At 40.5% G+C, this 13,686-nt stretch overlaps 1 protein-coding gene across 1 annotated transcript in view; it reads left to right on the top strand.

Moving 5' to 3' along the window:
* Window positions 1-11,837: 11,837 nt before the first annotated feature.
* Window positions 11,838-13,686, top strand: part of LOC140922745 (kelch-like protein 11) — a 2,053-nt gene continuing 204 nt past the window's right edge. Inside the window, exon 1 of the mRNA XM_073372763.1 lies at window positions 11,838-13,686. This exon is cut by the window's right edge and continues 204 nt beyond it. Within this exon, the coding sequence (XP_073228864.1) occupies window positions 11,850-13,589 (1,740 nt within the window). The 5' untranslated portion in view covers window positions 11,838-11,849 and the 3' untranslated portion in view covers window positions 13,590-13,686.

Here is a 13,686-nt window from a genome sequence, read left to right as displayed (position 1 = left end):
CTGCCTCGCGCGCTGCTCGCCGCTAGGGACGTTTCGCGGGAGAGACACGTCTCTAGCGAGGAGAGACGGCTGTATTTGCAAGCTAATAACCAAACACATGGCATACCTGTGGGAACGCAAAAAAAAATGGTTCAAAAAGAGCCATAGCTGGGTTTAAAGAAATTCTCAATCAGACTGAGCTGCACCAAGGAACGAGAACCCAGAGCATGTAGCCCTATGTCAAGGGAATCGATGACAGTCTGGGATTCTCGATTCCAAGCCGTCACGGATTTCAGGATTCCAGGTACTGGATTTCAGTCTCTATCAAAAGAACTTGGATTCTGGATTTTAATAGTTAGTGGATTGCTTAAGCTATATTCCGGACTCCAAAGGGCAGCCCAGGATTCCAGATTTCACAAGCAAAATTTTCCGGATTTCGGATCACACAGGCAAAAATTTTCCGCATTCCGGAATCCGGATTCCCTTCCATGGGGTGAAGCTTGCTTGGTAGGTGCATAAAGGGGAGGGGATACTGGGGAGAAAAGAAGAACTTCCCCTCCTCTTCCTCCTAATGCCTGCCATGTAGGCTAGGATTGCTGATTTGCACTCGCCTCGGCAGTAAGGGGTCTCTGACCCGACGGCTGCTATGCTGATGAGCCCCAATAAGGGCGAAACAGCTGTCCATGGCTGCCACTGCCCGGGTGATATGGTTGTGGGCATGCGTAAGGTACTGGCCATACCGCGGAGTTGGTAGCTTGTGCTTCAGTCCTGAAATATTCCATTTTACAGTTATGGATGGAAGCAAGAGAGCCTGAGGGTGTCCTTGTTTTGATACAATCCTTCTTTTCTTTGTTATGGAAATTGTTCTTGAAAAGTACTATTTAGCATAAGAATAACTTGATTTACATAATGAATCAGGAAGGTTTGTATCAAAACAAGGTCACCCTCAGCCTCGCTTTCATCCATAACTGTAAAATGGCCTATTGATAGCATGAACTCAAGCCCAAGTCAGGGGCAGATTTAAGGGGAAGGTACTGGGGGTGCACACCCCTCCCGTGAGATAACCTACGGGTTTCTAATACAACAGGTATTCTGCAAAGAAAAAAACCTTATGGTTTATTGGTGTTGAATTAAATCATGAGACGAGGTTGAAGAATTTCAGAGTTAAACACCGTGAAAATGGTACTTCCTTAGTGGAGCACCCTCTCTTAAGAAAAATCCTGGATCCGCGCGTCCCTGGAAGTATTAAACGATGGCAGCAAAATGAAAAAAAAAATCGTAAGGCCCATGAAATGCTCAGCAAGTTCGTCGGTTCACTTGCAATACCATGAGTGATCGTTTATAAGCAGGAGAAAGCCTCGTCAAGCTCCTAGGGATCGTTATTCCACGCGGTCTGTGCGTTTCGGCTAACGTGTTCAAAGCGAGGAACCTTAGCCTCAGGAAAGAGCGAAATGACATCTGTGCAACGGGCGCAGAAATTCTATACTGATGACGTGTAACTTCCTAGATCTGGGCAGTGCTTCTGATTGGTTGAAGCAGATTTCCCTCGGGGCACGACCAATCAGAAGCACTACCCAGAGCTTGGAAGGGACAGCAATATGGAGGGCGCTCGTTCCTCAATACACTCCCTTCTTCTCCCCCTCCCCCCTCAAGTACATGAATCAGCTGCTTGCATGGCAAGGGAAAACGTTTAAAAAGAAGAAACGAAAAAGGAATTCTAGACAACCTGGGAGACTGGGGGCTAGCTTTCGATCGGTACTTAAGAGTACTATGATCACTTGGGGAACGCGTGACTTATGAAAGGTCGGTAATTTTCTCTTCACTTTACGTTATTTCAGATGCTACCTTGTTAATTATTTCCAAACCCCCAAGCAATCCATCAATACAATACGCAATCCCCTGATTTTTTCTAAGGATGAAGGAGTTTACAGCCTATAACCGGGGCTCCAACCTCGTCCCCAGGGCTTTTCCCTCAAAAAATGGTTTTGAGGGAAAAAGAACGAGAAGTCCGAAGACTACAGCAAAGCTGATTTAAAACAACGTGTATTGTTTTTTTACAACAATATTTCGGCTGGCCATACCAGCCTTCTTCAGGTTTACAGATGTTACTGAACTTATGTAGCAATCACAATATTATATAGATGGAGAATGTCGCAATAAAAGGGAGAGGCGGAAATGACGTACAACATAAAAACTGGAAAGGAAAAATACTAAGGATATGGATTACAATAATTCATCACGGCGGTTTAGGCCATGAGGTTCAAGAGTCATGGCCTTATCTATCAAATACGACTCCCTGGCCTTACGAACTGAGTCACGCGAAGAATGAATTTTCTCTAGTGGGATTAACTGCATGTCAGTATGAGAATGGTTAGAGTGAGAGAGAAAGTGTTCAGAAACAGTAGTGGGTTTAGATTTAATGTTAGTTTTGTCGACTGCACGTCTGTGTTGAGGGAAAAGCCCTGGGGACGAGGTTGCAGGGGCTCCTGAGAGAGGCAAATAATAGGGGTCATTTGCACGGTGGCGTCATAATACTACTATGATTAGCCTATTTCTAAACGTAGTAACACAAACAACAGCTTATATACATTTTCTAAGTTTTATTTGAACTTAATTACTCTTAAATAATACTTACACATTTATTACTTGGTCGAACTTTGCGAAAAATATTTCCACAATTTTTTACTATTATTACATTAACATTAACCTCAATTTTTTCTATTCTGAAATTCAATGTTTTTAAAATGTCGTTAAACAAAATACTTATTGCTTTGGAGTTTGAAAATTTAGATAAAAAGGTTGGTCTGAAATTTTTACGGGCTTAAATAAAACTGAAAGATTGAAACTGATTTTATATCAACAAGATATTTTTAGTGGAAAATGATTCTTCTTTCTAAGTGAGTAGTGATTTCAAAAAAGAACGAAACAGCTAACAAATGACAACAGATTTTGGATTTAGGGTCAGAACGTTGTATAGTTTAATTTTATAAAGATTTCCTTCAAATAAAATATGGCAATTTTTACTTAAAAGATAACAGAGAAAGGAAATAGTTTTCAGAGTCATCTCTTCTGGGTGGGATCCAGTCCCTCACAGTCATATCTTTTTCAGACGAAACAATCGAGGGCTGGTTTGGTGAAGGGTTCCCGGAATACCTGGAAACAATAAAAGTGTTCAGTTACATAAACGCTTTTACGAAACGAGCCATTGAAAAATAACATACAGTTTAAACCCCTTGTTATAAACACCTCTATGAGTTAACTCTACGAGGCTGTATGATATACACACCAGGCTCCTCAGTGACGAAGGGCCGCGGAACAACAGGGTGAGCAAGAAGAAAAAGGCAAAGTGAGGAGAGGGGAGGGGAGGGTAGGGGACTGAACAGGCCTCTCCTCATTCTCCTAATAGCAAGGCTCGCTTTTTTGCGGCCATCACCTCGTAATTCATCCTTTTACCCACCGAGTACCCTGGTCTCGAGCAACGTTAAAACAGAAAATGTGTACGGACGTCAAGGAGCCAAAAATCAACTATTTTAACAAAAAAGTAAATCAGTGATAACCCAAGTACAATCAAAGAAAAGTATGAACTTTTAAATGGAAATATCTCAGAAGAGAGATTATATGTCACATTTTGAAATAATTATCCCCAATCTACAACTGGAAAGAGGAAACAAAGTAGAGTCAGGAGCACATGGGAGCCCGCGGGAGCCCATAGTGGAGTGGTCGACCTCAGCGTGACTTCCTACCGTTTAGTGTTACTGCTAACAGCGAGATCAGTGGCATTTTCTTACCTCAATGTGCTGGTTTCATGCCTTAAATCTCTCGCTTGTGCGTCCAACGCCGCCCACTGGAGAAACAACAGAAGGAATATGTCAGTCAGTATTTTATATAGTTCCCGAATTACAGTGTTTTAATTTAGCCAATTTGTTTATCTCATCCTCAAACTGACTTTTTGAGACTGGCTTCAAACGGTGTTACGGTAGCGTTATTATCATCATCACTATCGTTCATGATACCTGAAATGGTAAAATACGCCCTATGTTACATACGTTTTGATGACATAAAGCCATCCGACACATATCAGAAGCTGGTCTTTTCAATGCGTGTCAGTAAATACTAGTTAAGCCCTGTCAACTTCCTTATTTAGGCCTTACGACAATGTGACTCGGTAATTCATAGTTTGTTGACTTGACTCATAACAGGGTATGCAATTAAAGGGAATCTTATTCTAAACAGGGTCTAATTTTTCATAAAGAAACGGTAGGGAATCTATTATTGGCTATTTCTCCCAACAATGTTATAAAACAGACTCTAAGGGCGGGCGGGGTGGGGCGAGGATTTGTCCCGGCTTCTATGAGCATGATTCCCACTTACATATTGCATATACCTAGAACCTTGACATTTTACTAGCTAACAGCCCACGTTGCGGATATTTAAAATTTTCCGGTCTTTTTTGTCCTACATGGGATCAGGGTTCCAAAACCTCTGGGGTACCCCACAATTATCGATGATGGCCAAAGGTGAGAAGGGTACGAAGGACCCCCTCCCCCCTGAGTGCTTTTTCGCCCCATTTTCTAAAAGGAAAAGCCCTGCGTGATGTTGGGGGGAAGGCTTGTAGGTCTTACTTGAACAAAGCGCAACATCTACGTAGTAGACTTGTACCCAGTGGCCTGCGTAGCAAGCGTTTCCATGCGGTTTCGGAACAAAACCGAGGAACCAGAGTCAAAGACCGCGCAAAAAATGGCGCGAGTAGAAGAGCGGGGAGGGGTGGAGATTGGCTCTCGTTCCATTTCACGCGCGGCCAAAAACGAAAATCCCGTTCCTCGGTCTTTCAACGGAAACGCTTAGTACGCAGGCTATGTACCCAGTCGCTGTTTATACTTTTGGAAAAAAAGAGAAGATTAGATTATACTGTTGCGCGCAGTGCTCATGGGAAAGGAAGAAGAGCAATCTCCTTCATCTCTTCCATGACACCTCGCGTTCCTCAATCTAACACCAATCTTCTCTCACCTCAAAAAGAAAGAAGGCTATTTTGCGGGCCCAGGATCAATTATGATATGTATCCAAAGCGTTTTTTTTTATAAACTTGAAACTTGAAACTTGAAACATTGATAAATAGCGACTGATTCTGCGTAAGAAGAATTTTATATCAAGGCTTACCGTCAACGGGCGAGAAGACGCATCTGTTGGCGAGGAGTCAGTCAGGACAGCTTCCGCTTCTCCCAATGTGGTTTCTTTTTTCATCATCAGACTGTGAGTGCTTTGAGTGTATCTTCTGCAAAGGCTTTTAATAGCAGCGTCAAGCGTCAAGAAATCTACGATCTGTTCAACAACATTTTGCAGAGCTCCAGCAGTCTCACTCACGTGTCTCAAACCTTCCTGTGCTTCTGCCAGTTCAGTCTCTTTCTGCTGAAGGCGTTGTTTACTGTTCTCTAATTCTCTCTCCTGATCACGGCTTGTTTGGGTTTGCAGTTTGAAAGAGTTTCTTACATAAGGCAGTTCTTTTCTTTCTTCCTTCAGGAGGCTCATCCACAATGCTGAATCTCTAGTATCGCAACCCCTTTGCCAGGCAAACATCCCTACGCCTTCAATCTCGCACTTGTTTTGTCGAATGCGCTTTTTAAGCGACTTAATTCCAGATTTGTACTTTTTCTGTTTCGCGTCCAAAATCGTCTCGGGATTTTCCTCTTCATCCACTGCCTGTGTCTTGGTTATCAACGTTTCCTGGAGATACTTGTTTTGTTCAGTGAGTTCTTCTATTTGTTTTAGCAGCTCTTTGAATTCAACTTTTTCTTCATCCGATGTTTTTGACAATTCTAAAGCCATCTTGCCTTTTTCTTTATAAATGGTGACTTTTGGTGTTTCGTAGATAACTTCAATCTGTTTGTTCTTGTTTCTGAACTTCTCAAGTTCATCCTCCAGGCATTTCAACTGACTCTTTAACCCTTCCTCTCGATTTTTACCCAATTCCAGGGAACCTTTCAGCAGTTCAACTTCTTTACGTAAATACCCATAATCAGTGTTTTCACCGTTTATACGACGACTCATTTCCTTTAAATCCTTTATCATCTTCCTTGCTTCATCGCATTCGAATTTTAGAACTTTGTTGCTTTGTTCGCTTTCTTTCAACTTAACCTCCAAAAGTTCGATTTGATACAAGTAATAGCTCTTTTTCATCTCCGCGAAGTTGTCTTCACCATCCTTTTTTTCTTTTAACTCGTCAACAATCACCCTCAGTTCGTCACATTCAAATCGAAGATTTTCTTTGCTTTCTTCGCTGTCTTTCAGCTTATTTTCTAACAGTTCGATTTGGTACAAGTAGTAGTTCTTTTCCATCTCCGCGAAGTTGTCTTTACAGTCCTTTTTTTCTTTAAATTCATCAAAGATCACTCTCAGTTCGTCATATTCAAATCGAAGATTTTCTTTGCTTTCTTCGCTGTCTTTCAGCTTATTTTCTAACAGTTTGATTTGGTACAAGTAGTAGTTCTTTTCCATCTCCGCGAAGTTGTCTTCACAGTCCTTTTTTTCTTTTAACTCATCAAAGATCACCCTCAGTTCGTCATATTGAAATCGAAGGTTTTCTTTGCTTTCTTCGCTGTCTTTCAGCTCATTCTCTAGCAGTTCGATTTGGTACAAGTAATAGTTCTTTTCCATCTGCGCATAGTCAAGTTCATCTTTTAAATCCTTAAGCTGCCCATCTTTTTTCTTGATGGCTTCTCTTAGATTTGTAAATGCTCTTTCTCTGTATTCTTCATTAGAATTGAGACGCTTGAGTTCAAGTCTTAATGCTTCAATCTCAGTCTGCAAACTTTCACTTTGAACTTCTTCAATTTCTTTCTTCGTCAAAGTACCTTGGTCCACAAGCTTTTCATTCTCTTTCTCGTATAACTCAACAATAGGAGAGATGACATCCATATCTCTTAACACCATGCAGACATCTCCATTAAGACAAGAACCACAGCTTTCGGAATGACCACAGCGCAATCTGATATCATCCACAGCGTCCCAGGAATCCTCACCATTATCAGCTCCTTTTTCTGAAATGTTATCAAACTCAGCTTCGTCTTGGACATCCAAGACCCTGGTGTCTTCTGTTGGTGTTTTGCCGATGCACGGTGCAATCGTACTGTAAATGTCCTCAAACGACCCTCTTCCACTATCTTCTTCCAGTTTATCTTGATGGTAGCTTGACTCCTTCTTGTTTTCCTGGCAGTCATGACTTTCCCTTTTTAGCACTTCTCTTCGCTCCCTAGATAGAAATTATACCCATTAATTAACATGCCTGAAATATTAAATTGCATTGTTTAAGGTCATCAAAGCCCAGTCAGTATTCCAGTACTGAGAGCCAGGAAAAAAGCTCTACTTAAGCTGTTCAGGGTATTTCTACTATTATTGCGCTGATTGGCTCGTTTAGTTGTGACGTTGTTTTGAGCAGCCAATCAGAAAATCAGCCAGGAGAAAGGGAGCAAGGTTATCCCTCGCTTATTCAAGGTGCTTTGCGCGCTTCTTTTTCGTTTTTTGAAATATGTAGTCAATTCCTATGAGCAAAGAAAGCACTTTTCTGTCTGGTTACGATACAAAAAGCTCAATTTTATCCGTATCATCATGATCATGATCGTTTGTGATAGACACCACACACGGCATTACATTATAATGAAGCCTGCAGACTTGTAGAAGCCTAGTCTAGACCACCCGGCAAATAAAATATGCTAAGAGATCATAGAAGGGTACATTTACATTCTCTTGTGTATGCAAAGACCTTCCTCTTAACATAACGAAACACAAAATGTGTCACCCCCAAAGACATAAATCCATGTGTAACGAATATGCATTGATTACTTACTTGGCAGCATCTGCCATATCTTGGTCATCGACTGAGAATGAGGAGTTACTCTTGAAGTCATCTTGTGGCCCACAGGTACTTGTGGAGGTATGTGCTTGCATGATAAGACCTCCAGCTTCAACATCAGTATTCAAACCTGGTGTGAAGTCATCCTTTCTCTCACAACATAACACATCACTGTCCGTAATATCATTTCTGGTCTCTTGTACAGCACAATACTCTTTCTCGGTCTTTGATTTCTGTTAAAATAACGCACTGAACTCAGTTATTGCGTATTCTACGAAAATGACAAAATAAATAACATAAAATAAATTTGCCGCTATTTACCTCTTTGCTTTCCACAAAAGTGAGTTGTCTTGATGTTTGTGGCCGGACTTGTTTGTTCAAACTTCTAAGAGGCTCACTGCACAGGCGTTTGGATTTGGTTGGAGAGTTAGGTTTAACCCTAGCTTGTTTACAGCGTCCTCCGCTTAGACTTGCACCTGTGTAGATGTTCACCAACATGACCATTACCATTTGTAATCCTTATTTCCTTTTTTATATAGTCTAGCTCTCCCTAGTATTTCTCCTTCAATATCTAGCTACAATATGTCATCTTATTTTCTTTTTACTCTCATTTTCTTCATTTAATTCCCATCTTTTCACTTAAACCCTTTCAAGAATAATGAACTCTACTTTATGGCTCTCGTTGTATACTAAGCCCCTCCCGCTCTTTAGTATACTTTCTCTAATATACCCCTCTCTCCCTCTCTCTCATAAGCCTCTCATTCTTGGAAGCCCCACTCTCCAGTTACGCCCTCTCTAGTATGCACCTCTGTATTAGAAGCCCCTCTCGTCTAATTATTCAGTCCTTCTTTAGCCCCTTTTACGCTTCTGTTACTATAAGGGATCTCTCTATAAAAGATCACCAACCCACTTCTGCAATCCCCATACCCGCCCCTAACGGGCCACTCTCTAACAAGCACACTCTAATTGATATCATAATATTCCAACCATGAAATAGATTAGGCTTATAAAAAGGTTACTGAGTAAGATTTTTGATTTACTGAGAACATTTAACGCCATTTAGGGTTCGTGATGTGACGAAATAGAGTTACTTTAGGTCACTTGAGAAAAATACCGGAAACCCGCTGGAATTTTGTGACCGGCGAAAAACACGAAACTATTTTTTGAAAACACGCGAGAATAGCTGTTAACTTTTAGAGGCGCTCAGCATTGATTTGAATGACATAACCTGTACAGGACATCTTGAAGAATCATTTCATCTAGATGACGATTAATTCTCTCGGCTAGTCCGTCGAGGGAAGTGAGGGAAACGTCAGAGAAGAAAATAGTCCTCGTGTCACGCGGCTTCGCCTCTCGCGCGCACGTACCAGCCCAGTCATTGAAGCAAGACGCGAGTTGGATGCATGTCATTTAAAATATTTTAACTGTTGAGGAAAGTTAATTTGGCTATTCGATCTTAACCTATCCTAAATTCCATAATAAATGCTGATTATTTGTTCTTTCTTAAGTGTAAGGGAAAAGTCTGTGTTGAAGGTTGGGTACAAGGCTTTTATGATCTCTTGTTGTAAACTCAAACCGCCATTTTTGTAGCCATTTCCTTCTGTGGTTTTCTGTTCATTTTAATCCCTCGGGAAAGTCAGTTTTGACATTCAGTGTTTAACCTACTTCATAGCTCTAAATAACAGATCATTATTGGTTAGTCATGACCAAAAAATAGTTAAAGATTTTAACCAATTGATTTCAGGTTAGATGCACATTTTTACCATTTGTTTAACCATTTGGTTTCGTTATTTTGACTGTCATGAAAAGTTATTTTGACCAGTCAATGATCTAACGAAATGATCTAACGAAATTATAACTGTCACAACAACTGCTGATCATTGGTTAATCTAACCAGTAGCATAAAGGTTACGATTTTAACTAGTTTATCTTGGGTTAAAATTACCTTTTGCAACCGGTTATAACCTTTTAATATAGTTACCATAACTGGTCAGTTTTTACAGTCTAGTGAGACCCACTAAGCTCTCGCCTTAGTCTCCTTCCAAAAAGCGTCCGCTCACAATATTCTATTCTCTTTGTCTCGTTATTCACTGATCTATCTAAATGACGGACGACTTTGTACACTTCAGCAAGAACCCTGTTTAGTCTCTCTCATCTATAATCTTCCCTGAATATAATCTCTTCCGTAAATTAATCCATACACTTTTTACTCCGTGTTACGGTCCATATTCTTGAAGGAACTTGGGAAATTAAACTTACTTGTCTTAAAATTATTCGTTTTGTTTAACACGAGTGTTATACAGTTTATCGTTGAGGCGATATAGTTTTTGTCTAAATCCTCATTTTTATTCAAATTATAAAAGAAATCCACAATACCTGTTTTCTCCGCACTACCCTTTTTCTTTACAACAGAAACAGGAATTCGTGATGATCGATCTTTCGCGGAATCCCTCGGCAAAGGTCTTTTTATGCCCGTTTGGTCCTCCAACGAGAAACTTTTATGGTCGCCACTGGTCAATCGAGTCAGTCTAATTGGTATTTTAGAGATTCGCTGCACGGGAGACGAATGAAATCTACTGTCATCTTTTTTCTCCCTGCCCGTAAGTCGCGAAGCCATCGTTGTTGTCCTGACGGGGATTTTCACGCCACGCCAAACGAGGATTTTTCAACTCGTTATTAACTTTGACTTTTTTAAAAATCTTTTCTGTTTGTTTTTGCTTCTTTTTTGAGAGTTTTTTCTCTTAAAATCACTTTGAAAATATCGAAAACTGCTGTGCACCGTAAGTATGAACACACGCTCGAAAAGCCGAAGCGAAATGATTGTTTTCTTTCAATGACTATGGAAACGCATTTCGTCACAAACATCTCTCTAAAGAGTTTATTTTCGATTGCTCGCGCAAACGGACATTTTGCTAGCTTATTTCGTAAGATATTTTGAATTCATGCTTAATTAAGCATTCTTTTTCTAATCCGCCTGAAAACAAGTGTTCTCATAAAAAGCAAAAAAACCCTTTCTTAAAGCATATTAAAAGGATAATCTTATCTTTTTGGAATAACAACGTTGAAAATCGCTTAAACTCAAGTTTAAACAATTATAATCCCTTCGTTCCATGGAGATAGACACGAATTGCTTTTTAAAATTCTTCAAAAAAGGAGGTGGATCCAACGAGCCAGGTCATGCCCCCATTCTCCCGCGCTTTTCTCCTCCTGCTCGACACTCTCCCCTTTTTTGCGCCTGACGCGCGGGCTATGCGTCATAAACCGTTGTGTCATTCTCGTTCCCAGAGATTAGCCTGCGCGCAAGCTCTCCTATTTGGCCGCGCGAAAACGCGGGAGTTAATGGCGAGGGGCCGCGTCTCCTCTCGCGTGCCTCTCGCGCGTCTACTTTTCAAGATACCAGAGAGCAGCTGTGTAGACAGTTGTGTAGGCTTTTGTACATTATGCTAGCATTTTTTCGAGCATTTTAGTGAGGCAAAAGCACTGAGCATTATTCGAGCATTTTAGTGGCATTTTCCCCGGGAAATTAATTTTTCCGAGAAAATAAAATACAAATTAACTTTTGTCAGGAGCACATGCCCCACGAGCTCCTGCGTTTCTAAAGAAAATGAAGACTAAAACTCGAAATTCACAAAAAACCTAATACAGCTGTTTTTTTTTGGGCTGTATTTATGAACTTGTACACGTTGTCGTTGTTACTTGCAACACTTGCACGTTTTTGTAAGTGTAAACTTTGAAATTAATTAAAAAAACCGTTTGTATAATGAGCATTATCCGAGCATTTTAGTGACTTTTTTTTAGGAGACCGAGCATTTTAGTGGGAAAAATGGAGCATTAAGGTGGAGCATTTTAGTGGGGAAGCAAAAGCATAATGTACAAAAGCCTACAGTTGTGTCAGCTGTGATCTCCCAAGATTATGCGCAGTTGTATCATTTTCCGCGCCCTTCACCGTGATCACTTTGTGGGTGGAAAAGACGTTTACGGTATTTCTCTTATTTAACTGATGTATTAAAACTCTCTCGTTACCATGGTCTTGATCGAAGATTCATCGTGGGAACCAATCAAGGAGACTAACAGGGAACCGTTTTGCGTGGAAATTATGAAACGTCTTGATATTCAAAGAAAGAAAGGGCAGTTCTGCGATGTTGTGTTGGAGGTGTGCAACGGCGAGGATCAAGCTCGCTTCAACGCTCACAGGGTCGTATTATGCGCAGGAAGCCCATTTTTCTACAGTGCCCTTAACAATGACATGAGAGAAAGCAAAGAAGGACTTATTAGATTAGAAGATATGAGCAAAGTTGCGATCGAGGAATTGTTAGACTATCTCTACACCGGACACGTAGATGTCACGCAACACAACGCGTTCGACTTGTTAAAGATAGCTGATTTTTTGGTGATTCCCAGTTTGAAAGAGGTTTCAAGCAAGTTCATCATACAGTCATTGTCTTCTTCAAACTGTTTTATGGCATATTATTTGGCTGTAAATTATCGGTGCGTCGAATTACAAGAAAAAGCAAGAGATTTCATCTATGCAAATTTCACGCGCGTTGTCGAACACGAAGATTTTCTTAACTTAACCATCAGCGAGGTGGAAGAGTGGATATCAAGCGATGAAATCAGAGTGAGAGGAGAAGAAGACGTTTTCCAGGCAATTGTGAAGTGGGTAGAACAAAAGGGGAGCGGAGAACGTGAGATATTTTTTGAATTATTTCGTCATGTTCGGCTTATTTACTTGTCACGCAACTATGTTTTAAATGACATTTTGCCACATCCTTTGATAACCAACGAAAAAGCATGTACAGCTTTTGTCTTAGATACAATAAAACATGTCTCTTGTGGCTCTGAAGAGTGCTTTTTTGCCCAAGCCCCAAGAAACTGCCTGAAGACAACAGAAGATTGCCTTGTTGTCTCTGGAGTTACTAAAACCCTTTGTTATGTTCCCTGTGAAGACAAGTGGTATCAGATGGCAGACAAGACCAAGAGTAGGTATTTGTATTCTGCGAGTGCTTATCATGGTAAACTTTATATCAACCATGGAACTGGTGTTGATTATGCTATTGAGCGATTTGATCCAGCTATAAACTCATGGGCACCTCTGACATCGTATAGTGGTGAAATGTCACACTTCTTTGCAGCTGTTGTTTATTTCCAAGGATTTTTGTATGTGATTGGTGGAAAAAAAAAGGGAGAGGTAGCAAACTGTGTACATAAATACAGTCCAGATACAAACCTTTGGCAGGAAGTAGCAGCAATGAATGTTTCCAGATTTTCAACCCGTGCTGTAGCTGACAAAGACAATATATATGCAATTGGAGGTCAGAAAAACGATCAAATACTGGATGTAGTAGAAAGATTTGACTCCAAAATGAACTCTTGGTGTAGAGTTGCTTCAATGCTAGAGAAGAAATTGCTCCCTTGTGTTGCAATTTTGAATGCTAGAGTGTTTCTATTTGGAGGTTATACTAGTATTCGTCCCCCACATGTATCTTCAAGCATTGAAATGTATGACCCAACTTCAAACATGTGGACAGCCATTCAGGGTATATCTGCACCAACACGCTGTTTTAGTATGACAAGTTTTAAAGGAAGTGTTTATGTTATTGGAAATTGGACCCAGGAAAGTCCTGGTAGTTTCTTGCGGATATATGATGTTGAAAAGAATGAGTGGAAGCACTGCTCAAGTGTTCCTGAGATCTCAAGTCCAATTGCTTTGGCTCCTCTGAGAATTCCAACAGACATTTTAAAGACGTGTAACGTTGTAACATAATATCTGTAGGTCAATTCTTTAAAGAACAGAATGTTGTGAAGAACTATACCAAGAGGAAAACTATATTATAATCCTAATTACCACAGATGTACCACTT

Source organism: Porites lutea, chromosome 13 (genome assembly GCF_958299795.1).
Source record: "Porites lutea chromosome 13, jaPorLute2.1, whole genome shotgun sequence".
In the NCBI taxonomy this organism is placed as follows: domain Eukaryota; kingdom Metazoa; phylum Cnidaria; class Anthozoa; order Scleractinia; family Poritidae; genus Porites; species Porites lutea.
Note: the sequence above shows the minus strand (reverse complement) of the source record. Positions and strands in the feature narration are given on the sequence as shown.